This window comes from Eumetopias jubatus, unplaced genomic scaffold (genome assembly GCF_037043125.1).
Source record: "Eumetopias jubatus isolate StellerSeaLion01/CBP00866 unplaced genomic scaffold, mEumJub1_p1.0 scaffold_11, whole genome shotgun sequence".
In the NCBI taxonomy this organism is placed as follows: Eukaryota; Metazoa; Chordata; class Mammalia; order Carnivora; family Otariidae; genus Eumetopias; species Eumetopias jubatus.
This window is the reverse complement of record NW_028274817.1, coordinates 78,337,787-78,351,005: the sequence shown is the minus strand read 5'-3', so window position 1 is coordinate 78,351,005 and position 13,219 is coordinate 78,337,787. Positions and strand designations below refer to the sequence as shown.

Below are 13,219 nucleotides of genomic sequence, written 5' to 3'. Positions count from 1 at the left end.
TCAACACATCTCAGGCCTACATTAGTGCCACAGCTTCCCCAACTGCCACCAGTCAGCCCAGACAGTTTAGGTTAACTTTCTTTCAAAATCCCTTTCACATAATTCCCCTTTTCAAAAGCTTATAATGCTTTCCTATTTCTTACCACATTATATCTAAACTCTTCTACCTAACATTAAGGCTATAATCTGGCTCCATCTTTCCTATCCAACTTTAATCTGTAATATTTCCCAACCAGCAGATCCTCTCCCCCTAGGATAACTGTGAAATTCATTTGCTCTTAGGGAAAAGCTGAAGAAACAAGGAAAAGAAAAACAGACACTGAAATCCCTAACAGCAAACGTTTATTTATAGTTGAAGTAAAGTAATATTTTTAATGCATGCTGAGAAAACAGTAATATTCCAAACTTACAGGTTACTATCTGATAGGGAATACAAGATGATGTTGGGAAAGGCTTTGGCATACACAACTATTAGAACCAGATTATCAGAACACACACTATTAGAATCTTATCAGAACACTTACATATCACATAATTCTATGCACATCAAGTCCATGAACAGCTCATCTTCTAACTTCTTACTGGCTATTTTAGTAAACAGCATTCAAGGTTAAACATTAAGACTAGAGAGTAGGAAGGAAATATAGAAGTGGTAAGCATCACATTTCAGAGCCTACATATATGAATACCTTAAGGTTAATTAAGACAGTATTTCAAAATTTTTTGAAACAACACTTGGCAATGTTTAGCGCATGAGAAGACACTGCTTTGGTCCATCCACCCTTTCCAGCTTTTCAAAGTGTTTTCTGGCATTGCGGATGTTGATCAGAGTAGCTGCAGAAGCTGAGGGTAGGGGTGGAGGAAATAGCCAACAGAATAAGTACAGGCAGCCAAAGGAATGTATGACTAATAAAAACAAATAAACAAAAGAGAGCCAAATCTCTCAACATATGTCACAGAGAACATACAGGAATAGGAAGTCCCAAGTTAACCGGGACTTAATTTTTCTGAATAAGTAGATTTGTTTATATTCTAAATACTACATTTCCAAAATAAAATTTCAAAATCTTTTGGTTTGGTTTACTTTTAGAATAAAACCCATTATCTTATGTTGTATTTTAATATTAACCGAAGGTAGGAAAAGCGAGTGGATCAGAGATAACTTAAACTTCTGCGAACATCCTAAAAATACTCAACTAATGAATCAATGAACGTTATATCAAAAACTAATTAGCCAAGGTATACTATACCTTAGCTATTACAAAAAAGAAAAGAAATACTGCTAGAACCTTTATTACAGTGGTTATGATGGATATGGCTATTATGGCATGGAAATACCAAACACCTACTTCCCTTTATGCCCATAACACAAATATGGGAATATGGTACTTAGGAATATACATTAAAATGGTTTAACATTTAGTAGTTCAGAATTTAGATTGATCAGTCTTTTTAAAATTGTTTACTATATGAAGCATTAAATCATACATTTGGATTCTCTTTTCTTCAAAATCCCTAGATTTAGTAACTTGATTTTTGAAATACCATGAAGAAAAAACAAAATACCCTACTCTAAATTATTTTTAAGCTTCAAAATGTAAGTCTATGAAACAAAAAAACTATTTACCACTAGTATGAAAATAGCCTTTTCATTGTGGTCAATAATACATAACAAAAAATTACCATTTTAACCACTTCAAAATATATAAGTCAGTGGCATTAAGTATATTCATACTGCTATGCAGCCATCCCCACTACAAAATTTTTTTTATTACCTAATAAAGTACTACCTCTAGGGCAATTAGTTTAAAGAATGTGCCTTTAAACCTATGTCAGCTAAGTTTAAACTTACGAATGGATGGATCAGACATCACCACCATCACATAAGTGTTGGATGTAAAGATGTCAATGAAAGCAGCAAAGTTAGAATTCCTGACTTCCATGCTCTGAAAAGAAGCAGCTAGTTTGCTATAGGAGAAATGAGAAAAAGAAGTAAAGAATATAAAATAATATCAATATAAAACATTCTTACCTTTTATGCTAAACCTTTTATACCATTATACCTTGATTCATCACTTCATTAAGACAGTTAATCACTAACCTCCCTTTGTTTTCCAAGGAAACTCTAATGCTGAATTTAGTATATTTTGTAAAGTGACTTAGAAAGTGCAGTAGGACTTGATATTGACTGTGAAATGGGCTTAGACCAAGATCCATGTTAAAATATCATGTTACAAAAGATTTCTCAAATATTTAAGAAGCTTAAGTTGAAATTTTCCTTTCATTGTGATTAATAAGTGTATTTTTTGAATGTCAGTTATATTGAAATTCAAGAAATGATCCCATTTCTTCAAAAACAAACAAGGTAATTACATTTGTACATCATTTGCTATTTCTTCCTAAAAATGTAGGCATAAACATGCCAGTAAGTCTCAGAGAGTACAAAGGCATAAAAAGAGTAAACTTATACCTGTACTTATACCTATTCTATTGTCTGGGCATCAAAATTTTACTAGGATAAGAATTTTGCTGATTAGATCTTTACTAAATTATAATGTTCTACCATTCTTTCTTCCTACATTCACAATGTTATGATTCAAACTGTATTTTATCAAAGGTGAGACAACATGATTAGGCATTTCTAGAATCTATTCTGTACTATTCCTGAATCATTACATTGTTATTTTAATTACTATAGTTTTATAGTAAATCTTTTATTTGTTAGGGTAAATTCTCCTTTCTTCTTTTTCAAAACTCTCTTGGACATTTTCTGTTTATTTCTTCCTAAATAGTATCAAGTATCTCGAAAGGCTTTTTTGCTTATTTTGCACATGCTTCTTCTCTATCAGTTGAATTTGCATTAAAGGACAATGACTTTCACCTTAGTCAACTCTAGGTTCCCTTAGAGGTTAGCTTTCTTTTTGATTAAACGAACTTTTATGAATACAGAAGTGCAGTCTACTATAGTTATTTGAACCCCTCAAAAATGACAATAATTTCTTTCTAGACATAAATAAATCACACAGATCTCTTACCTGCAGCTCAGCTTAAACTGCTTAATAATGTTGCTGATTTTCTCAAATCTGTGGGCATCACGCTGCTTTTTACACTGATAGTGAGAAATCACCTATGAAAAAGAGCAATGCCTTTAAATATGCAAGGTAGTCATATCACCCTCTGCTACTTACTCCTCAAGGCAGACCTCTGTCAGTCTCTTGGTCACCCTATTTTCAGGGTAGACTTGGCACCTGGTTTATTGTTTCTTTTTTCCCATATCATGCCAATGTTCTGCATAATTTCAACATCCCTATGGATAACCCATATAGTAGTGTTTGGTTATAATTTTATTAGAGCATTAAAGTATTATCTATTTTGGTTCAGTGCTGTTCTTCCTCACTTAATTTAATCATTAAATGTTCATCTTATTTCAATATTTCACAGTATGTTTTTTGATTAAATAAGTACAAATTAAAAAGAAAAAAATATAAAATTTTTAACTGTTCTTCACAAGTACCTAATGTATTGATTTTTTTTAAAAGATTTTATTTATTTATTTGACAGAGAGAGAGCACAAGTAGGCAGAGTGGCAGGCAGAGGGAGAGGGAGAAGCAGGCTCTCCGCTGAGCAGGGAGCCGGATGTGGGGCTTGATCCCAGAACACCAGGATCATGACCTCAGCCGAAGGCAGCTGCTTAACTGACTGAGCCACCCAGGCGCACCTAATGTATTGATTTTAATGAAGGCTATAACTAAGTGGCTTTTGGTATTACATTTAAAAATCTTTTAAGATTTTATTTGAGAGAGAATGAGAGACAGAGAGCACGAGAGGGAAGAGGGTCAGAAGGAGGAGTAGACCCCCCACTGAGCAGGGAGCCCGATGTGGGACTCGATCTCAGGACTCCAGGATCATGACCTGAGCCGAAGGCAGTCGCTTAACCAACTGAGCCACCCAGGTGCCCCTACATTTAAAAATCTTAAGTATGCAGTGAAGCATGCCCCTCCCTGTCCCCACCTCTTTCTTATCAGCGCCCTCTCTATGCTCCTAGCTGAGTGTCCCATGGGGTCTGAAGCATTTACTTTGAAACATAGTGTTCAAAGCAGGACCATAAAGCATAAAGCAGGATTTTTTCCATAGCCGCCTGCATAGGCAGCTAGTAATAATGGAATAAGACCATGGTTCTATTTTGTTGGTTTTCAGAACCAACAAAATGACTGATTAAGAGGAATGGGCAGGGGCATTCATATTGCACTGCTACAGGTCTAATTCTTGGACTGACACAAGACAGACAAGAGTGAAAACATTTGCCAAGAATGTTTTCATTAATTAAGAATGAATGTCAGAGGTTCACTCATATGTGGAGGACCATAGGGGAAGGGAGGGAAATCTGAAGGGTGAGAAATCAGAGAGGGAGATGAACCATGAGAGACTATGGACCCTGGGAAACAAACTGAGGGTTTCAGAGGGGAGGGGGTGGAGGATGGGGTAACAGGGTGATGGGTATTAAGGAAGGCATGTGTTGTGATGAGCATTGGGTGTTATATGCAACTAATGAGTCATTGAACACTACATCAAAAACTAATGACATATTATACAGTGGTTAACTGAATATATATATATATATATATATATATATAAAATATATGAATGAATGAATGTCGGAGGTTCAAAGATAATTAGATACCACTGTAGTTCTACCACAAATGATGATGACTGATGATGCAGCAGCCTTATAACCATGATCTGTGAGGTAGCTTCCAGGAAACCAAAGTCTTTGGGTTCCAAAGGGAACCTTTGGGTTCAGAGGTTACAAAGCTGCAATTTAAAGGAATTGATGGAAGGGTACCACCCTTCCTAGAGCCTGTGGCTTAATCTGACTCAACACTGGAAACCTTACCCAGCCTGGACATGGACAGCATTGACATGGAAAGTTCTTTCCCGATTCTGTGCATGGTGGTGCATGGCTGTTCTTATTCAGTGAAGTAATTTGCCTGGTTAATTCCTATAATGAACAAGACTCTGGCATGCTCACTAGTTACATGACTCCCAAGCTAGGAGCACCCAAATACATAAAGCAGTTAATAACAAACATAAAAGAACTAAGCAATAATAATACAATAATAGTAGGGGATTTTATATCACACTTACATCAATGGACAGATGATCTAAACAGAAAATTGACAAGGAAACAATGACTTTCAAAGACATAATGGAACAGATGGATTTAATAGATGTATTCAGAACATTCCATCCCAAAACAACAGAATACACATTCTTCTCAAGTACAAACAAAACAATCTCCAGAAGAGATCACATATTAGCCCACAAAACAAACCTCAATAAATTCAAGAATATCAAAATCACACCATGCATATTTTCTCACCACAATGCTATGAAATTAGAAATCAACCAAAAGAAAAAAAATGGGAAAGACCACAAATATATGGAGGATAAATAACACACTACTAAACAATGAATGGGTCAACCAAGAAATCAAAGAATAAAAAGTACATGGAAACAAATGAAAATGAAAACAATGGTCCAAAACCTCTGGGATGCAGCAAAACCAGTTCTAAGAGGGAAGTTTACGGCATTACAAGACTATCTCAAGAAGCAAGAAAAATCTAAAATAAACAAGCTAACCCTACACCTAAAGGAGGTAGAAAAAGAACAACGGACAAAACCTAAGCCAGCAGAAGGAAGGAAATAATAAAAATTAGAGCAGAAAGAAATGATAAAGAAATTTAAAAACAAAAGAACAGATCAATGAAACCAGGAGCTGGTTCTTTGAAAAGTTAATAACATTGACAAACCTCTAAGCTGGATGTATTAAAAAAAAAAAAAAGAGAGAAAGGACCAAAATAAATAAAATCATAAATGAGAGAGGAGAAATAACAACCAACCATACAAGCAATCATAAGAGAGTATTATGAAAAACTATATGCCAACAAATTGGACAATCTAGAAGAAATGGATAAATCCCTAGAAACATATAAACTATCAACACTGAAACAGGAAGAAATAGAAACCTTGAACACACTGATAACCAGCAAAGAAATTGAATCAGAAATCAAAAATCTCCCAATAACAAAAGTCCAGGGCCAGATGGCTTCACAGGTGAATTCCACTAAACACTTAAAGAAGAGTTAATGCCTATTCTCACAATATTCCAAAATTAGAAAAGGAAGGAAAACTTCCATATTCATTCTAGGAGGCCAGTATTACCTGATAGTGAAACCATATAAAGACACCAATAAAAAAGAGAACTACAGGTCAATATCCCTGATGAACACAAATATAAAAATTACCAACAAATTACCAGCAAACAGAATTCAACAATGCATTAAAAAAAAACATTCACCGTGATCAAATGGGATTTATTCCTGGGTTACAAGAACAGTTCAATATTTGCAAATCAATCAACATGATACATCACATCAGTAAGAGAAGGGGTAAGAACTATATGATCATTTCAATAGATGCACACAAAGCATCTGACAAAGTACAACATCCATTCATTATCAAAATCCTCAACAAAAGTGTTTTTTAAAAAAATTTATTATGTTATGTTAGTCACCATACATTACAACATTAGTTTTTGATGTAGTGTTCCATGATTCATTGCTTGCGTATAACACCCAGTGCTCCATGTGCCCTCCTTAATACCCATCACCGGGCTGACCCATTCCCCAACCCCAATCCCCTCGAAAACCCTCATTTTGTTTCTCAGAGACCATAGTCTCTCATGGTTCATCCCCCCCTCCGATTTCCCCCTCTTCATTTTTTACTTCCTACTATCTTCTTTTTTTTTTTTTTAACATATAATATATTACTTGTTTCAGAGGTACAGGTCTGTGAATCATTAGTCTTACACAATTCACAGCACTCACCATAGCAATACACTACCCAATGTCCATCACCCAGCCACCCCATCCCTCTCACCCCCCACCACTTCAGCAACCCTCAGTTTGTTTCCTGAGATTAAGAGTCTCCTATGGTTTGTCTCCCTCTCTGGTTTCATCTTGATTCATTTTTTCCTCCCTTCCCCATGGTCCTCTGTCTTGTTTCTCAAATTCCTCATATCAGTGAGATCATATGATATCTTTCTCTGACTTATTTCACTTAGCATAATACCCCCTAGTTCCATTCATGTCATTGCAAATGGCAAGATTTCGGGGTTTTTTGACGGCTGCAGAATATTCCATTACACACACACACACACACACACACACACACACACACACACACAATCTCACATCTTTATCCATTCATCTGTTGATGGACTTTTGGCTCTTTCCATAGTTTGGATTTGTGGACACTGCTGCTATAAACATTAGGGTGCATGTACCCCATTGATCACTACATTTGTATCTTTGGGGTAAATACCCAGTAGTGCAATTGCTGGGTCATAGCATAACTCTATTCATAACATCTTGAGGAAACTCCATACTCTTTTCCAGAGTGGCTGTACCAGCTTCCATTCCCACCAACACTGTAGAAGGGTTCTCCCTTTCTCCACATCCTCACCAACATCTGCCATTTCCTGACTTGTTAATTTGAGCCATTCTGACTGCTGTGAGGTGGTATCTCATTGAGGTTTTGATTTGGATTTCCCTGATGCTGAGTGATGTTGAGCACTTTTTCATGTGTCTGTTGGCCATTTGGATGTCTTCTTTGCAGAAATGTCTGTTCACGTCTTTTGCCCATTTCTTGATTGGATTATTTGTTCTTTAGGTGTTGAGTTTGGTAAGTTCTTTACAGATTTTGGATACTAGCTCTTTATCTGATAATGTCATTTGCAAATATCTTCCCCCATTCTGTCAGCTGTCTTTTGGTTTTATTGAAAGTTTCCTGCGTTGTGCAAAAGCTTTTTAACTCGATGAAGTCCCAATAGTTCATTTTTGCTCTTGCTTCCCTTGCCTTTGGCGATGTTTCTAGGAAGAAGTTGCTGCGGCTGAGGTCGAAGAAGTTGCTGCCTGTGTTCTCCTTTAGGATTTTGATGGACTCCTGTCTCACGTTTAGGTCTTTCAACAATTTTGCATCTATTTTTGTGTGTGGTGTGAGGAAATGGTCCAGTTTCATTCTTCTGCATGTGGCTGTCCAATTTTCCCAACACCATTTGTTGAAGAGACTGTTTTTTTTTCCATTGGACATTCTTTCCTGCTTTGTCGAAGATTAGTTGACCATAGAGTTAAGGGTCCATTCCTGGGCTCTCTATTCTATTCCACTGATCTATGTGTCTGTTTTTGTGCCAGTACCATACTGTCTTGATGATTACAGCTTTGAAATAGAGCTGGAAATCCGGAATTGTGATGCCACTAGCTTTGCTTTTCTTTTTCAACATTCCTCTGGCTATTCGGGGTCTTTTCTGGTTCCATACAAATTTATTATTTGTTCCATTTCTTTGAAAAAGTGGATGGTATTTTGATAGGGATTGCATTAAATGTGTAGATTGCTCTAGGTAGCATAGACATTTTCACAATATTTGTTCTTCCAATCCATGAGCATGGAACGTTTTTCCATTTCTTTGTGTCTTCCTCAATTTCTTTCATGAGTATTCTATAATTTTCTGAGTACAGATCCTTTGCCTCTTTGGTAAGATTTATTCCTAGGTATCTTATGGTTTGGGGTGCAATTGTAAATGGGATTGAATCCTGAATTTCTCTTTCTTCGATCTTGTTGTTGGTGTATAAAATGCCACTGATTTCTAAGGATTTTATATCCTGCCACTTTACTGAATTCCTGTATGAGTTCTAGCAGTTTTGGGGTGGAGTCGTTAGGGTTTCCCACATCAAGTATATCATCTGCGAAGAGTGAGAGGTTGACTTCTTCTTTGCCAATTCGGATGTCTTTTCTTTTTGTTGTCTGATTCCTGTGGCTAGGACTTCTAATACTATGTTGAATAGCAGTGGTGATAGTGGACATCCCTGCCATATCCCTGACCTTAGGTGAAAAGCTCTGTTTTCCCCATTGAGAATATTTGCTGTGGGTTTATCATAGATGGCTTTTATGATATTGAGGTATGTACTCTCTATCCCTATACTCTGAAGAGTTTAATCAAGGAAGGATGCTGTACTTTGTCAAATTCTTTTTTTAAGTATTGAGAGGATCATACGGTTTTGTTCTTTTACTAATGTATTGTATCACATTGATTGATTTCGGATGTTGAACTAACCCTGCAGATCAGGAATAATTCCCACTTGTTTGTGGTAAATAATCCTTTTAATGTAGCGTTGGATCCTATTGGCTAGTATTTTGGTGAGAACTTTTGCATCCATGTTCATCGGGTATATTGGTTTGTAATTCCCCTTTTTCATGGGGTCTTTGTCTGGTTTGGGGATCAAGGTGATGCTGGCCTCATAAAACGAGTTTGGAAGTTTTCCTTCCATTTCTATTTTTTTGGAACAGTTTCAGAAGAGTAGGTATTAATTCTTCTTTAAATGCTCAGTAGAATTCCCCTGGGAAGCCATCTGGCCTGGCGCTCTTGTTTTTTGGGAGATTTTTGATTACTGCTTCAATTTCCTTACTGGTTATGGGTCTGTTCAGGTTTTCTATTTCTTCCTGGTTCAGTTTTGGTAGTTTATACTTCTCTAGGAATACACCCATTTCTTCCAGATTGTCTAATTTCCTGGCATATAATTGCTCATCATATGTTCTTATAATTGTTTGTGATCTCTCCTCTTTCATTCTTGATTTTATTTATTTGGGTCCTGTTTATTTTCTTTTTGTTAAGTTTGGCCAGGGGCTTATCAATCTTACTAATTCTTTCAAAGAATAAGCGCCTAGTTTTGTTGATCTGTTCTACTGTTCTTTTGGTTTCTATTTCCTTGATTTCTGTTCTGATCTTTATTATTTCTCTTCTTCTGTTGGGTTTAGGCTTTGTTTGCTCTTATTTCTCCAGCTCCTTTAGGTGTAGGGTTAGGTTGTATATTCAGACCTTTCATGTTTCTTGAGAAAGGCTTGTATTGCTATTTACTTTCCTCTTAGGACTGCCTTTGCTGCATCCCAAAGATTTTGAACAGTTGTGTTTTCATTTTCCTTTCCATGAATTTTTTTAATTCTTCTTTAATTTCCTGGTTGACCCATTCATTCCTTAGGATGCTCTTTAGCCTCCATGTATTTGAGTTCTTTCCGACTTTCCTCTTGTAACTGAGTTCTAGTTTCAAAGCATTGTGGTCTGAAAATATGCAGGAAATGATCCCAATCTTTTGGTACCAGTTGAGACCTGATTTGTGAGCTAGGATGTGATCTGTTCTGGAGAATGTTCCATGGGCACTAGAGAAGAATATGTATTCTGTTGCTTTCGGATGGAATGTTCTCAATATACCTGTGAAGTCCATTTGGTCCAAGGTGTCATTTAAAGCCTTTATTTCCTTGTTGATCCTTTGCTTAGATGATCTGTCCATTTCAGTGAGGGGGGTATTAAAGTCCCCTACTATTATTATATTGTTGTCGACGTGTTTCTTTGATTTTGTTATTAATTGGCTTATATAATTGGCTACTCTTATGCTAGGGACATAGATATTTACAATTGTTAGATCTTCTTTTTGGACAGACCTTTTAAGCAGGATATAGTATCCTCCCTCATCTATTATACTGTTTCACAGTCTAATTTGTCTGATATAAGGTTCGCCACCCTAGCTTTCTTTTGATATCCCTTAGCATGGTAAATGGTTTTCTACCCCCTCACTTTAAATCTGGAGGTGTCTTTGGGTCTAAAATGAGTCTCTTGCAGGCAGCATATCAATGGGTCTTGTTTTTTTTTTTTATCCAATCTGATACTCTGTGTCTTTTGATTGGGGCATTTGGCCCACTTACACTCAGGGTAACTGTTGCAAGATATGAATTTAGTGCCACTGTATTGACTGTAAGGTGACTATTACTGTATTTTGTCTCTATTCCTTTCTGGTCAATGTTACTTTTAGGCTCTGTCTTTGCTTAAAGGATCCTTTTAATATTTCTTGTAGAGCTGGGTTTGTGTTTGCAAATTCTTTTAGTTTTTGTTTGTCCTGGAAGCTTTTTAATCTCTCCTTCTATTTTCAGTGACAGCCTAGCTGGATATAGTATTCTTGGCTGCATATTTTTCTCATTTAGTGCTCTGAATATATCATGCTAGTCCCTTCTGGCCTGCCAGGTCTCTGTGGATAAGTCTGCTGCCAATCTAATGTTTCTACCATATTATATTACAGACCTCTTGTCCCAAGCTGCTTTCAGGATTTTCTGTCTCTGAGACTTGTAAGTTTTACTATTAGATATTGGGGTGTTGACCTATTTTTATTAATTTTGAGGGGGGTCTCTGTGCCTGCTGGATTTTGATGTGTATTTCCTTCCCTAAAATAGGTAAGTTCTCTGCTATTATTTGCTCCAATATACCTTCTGCCCCCCTCTCTTTCTTCTTCTTCTGGCATCCTACTTATTCTAGTACTATTTTGTCTTATGGTATCAGTTATCTCTCGAATTCTTCCCTCGTGATCCAGTAGTTGTTTATCTTTTTCTCTGCTTCTTTATCATCCATTACTTGGTCTTTTATCTCACTAATTCTCTCTTCTGCCTTATTTATCCTAGCAGTTAGAGCCTCCATTTTTTATTGCACCTCATTAATAGCCTTTTTGATTTCAACTTGGTTAGATTTTAGTTCTTTTATTTCTCTAGAAAGGAATTCTCTAGTATCTTCCATTCTTTTTTCAAGCCCAGCTAGTATCTTTATAATCATCACTCTGAACTCTAGTTCTGGTATCTTACTAATATCCATATTGATTAGGTCCCTGGCAGTCGGTGCTGCCACTTGTTCATTTTTTTTTGAGGTGAGTTTTTCCATCTTGTCATTTTGTCCAGAGGAGAGTATACGAATGAGAGAACAAAATGCTAAAAGGGTAACAATGACCCCAGAAAAATACACACTAAACAAATCAGAAGAGACCCAAAACTGGGGGAAAAGAAAGGATATGAAAGCAAAAAAAAAAGAATATGATCATATTGTGAATAGATCAGAGCCACACACTAGATTTTGGGCTTATTTTGGTTAGAGGAAAGTGCCTCCCAAAATTTTAAAGAAAGAAAAACTTACATATGTACAAAAATAAGTGTAAATACAATGAAGGGATGGAATATGACTGTAAAGATGAAAATTATAAAAGATTTTATAAAAGGAATTGATAAGTTGGTTGAAGAAAGAAGAAAAATTAAAGAAAAAAACAAAAAAAAAGAGAGGAGAGAATGTGATCAGGCAGGAGACTAGAACAAGCAATACACAAGAGAATTAGGGTATATTTTGGTCTGTTAGAAGAAACTGTATCCCAAAATTTTAAAGAGAGAAGAACATATATATATATATACAAAAAATGTTAACTACAATGAAGGGAGAGAATGACTCTAAAATGAAAATTAAAAAATATTTTAAAAGAGGGTAATAAGATGTTTGAAAAAGGGAAAAAAATAGAAAAAGAAAAAATTAAAGAAAATTTAAAAAATGAACTTCGAAAGACTAAAGAATCATGGGGAAAAAAAGCCATGAATTCTATGTGCTGTATTCCACTAGTGCTGGAGTTCTGCAGTTCTCATTGATTGGTAAACATGGTCTTGGCTGGCTGTTCTTGCTGATCTTCTGGGGGAGGGGCCTGTTGGAGTGATTCTCAAATGTCTTTGCCAGAGGCGGAATTGCACCACCTTTGTCAGGGGCCAGGCTAGGTATTCTGCTCGGGTGTGTTCTCTGTAGCTTTTGCTCCCTGCAAGCTTTCTGTACAGCTGTGGGGGACAAGAATGAAAATGGCGGCCTCCCAATCTCTGCTCCAGAGGAGCCAAGAACTCGGGGTCCCACTCCTCAGTGAGTCCCCAGAAAAAAGCAGTCAAACAGTCCTGTCTCCCCAGTCTCCAGACACACTCCATGCTCACCCGGCCTGTGACCGAGTATTTCTATCTCTGGCACACGACCCTGTTTGGAGTCTCCAAACCCAGCAGATTCCTGTGTTGCATTTCCATGCCACTCCTCCCAGGGGAGGAAGGGAAGTCTCCTCAGATCTGCCGCTTGTTGGGTCCCTGCTCGAAGAGTAGTGGCCAGATTGTGCCGTGAATCATGGTTTATGGCAACCCCGAGCTGAGAGCCCACTCTTCGGCTCCGTCTTTGCAGCCAGCTTCCCCGCTCTAATACCTGGGAGCTCTGCCGCCCTCAGGCATCCCCGGTCTTTTGTGACCCCAAGGGTCCTGAGACCATACTGTCCCAGCG

General features: G+C 37.0%; 1 protein-coding gene across 3 annotated transcripts in view; it reads right to left on the bottom strand.

Annotated features, from left to right (window-relative positions):
* Positions 1-338: 338 nt before the first annotated feature.
* The window catches only part of RRAGB (Ras related GTP binding B), a 42,327-nt gene continuing 29,446 nt past the window's right edge, over positions 339-13,219 (bottom strand). For all 3 annotated transcript variants that reach the window (XM_028093095.1, XM_028093097.2, XM_028093098.2), the window contains 3 exons: positions 3,036-3,127; positions 1,853-1,968; positions 339-843 (listed from right to left, as the gene is read on the bottom strand). In XM_028093095.1, the coding sequence (XP_027948896.1) occupies positions 746-843; positions 1,853-1,968; positions 3,036-3,127 (306 nt within the window). In that variant the 3' untranslated portion in view covers positions 339-745. The remainder of the gene's footprint in view (positions 844-1,852; positions 1,969-3,035; positions 3,128-13,219) is intronic.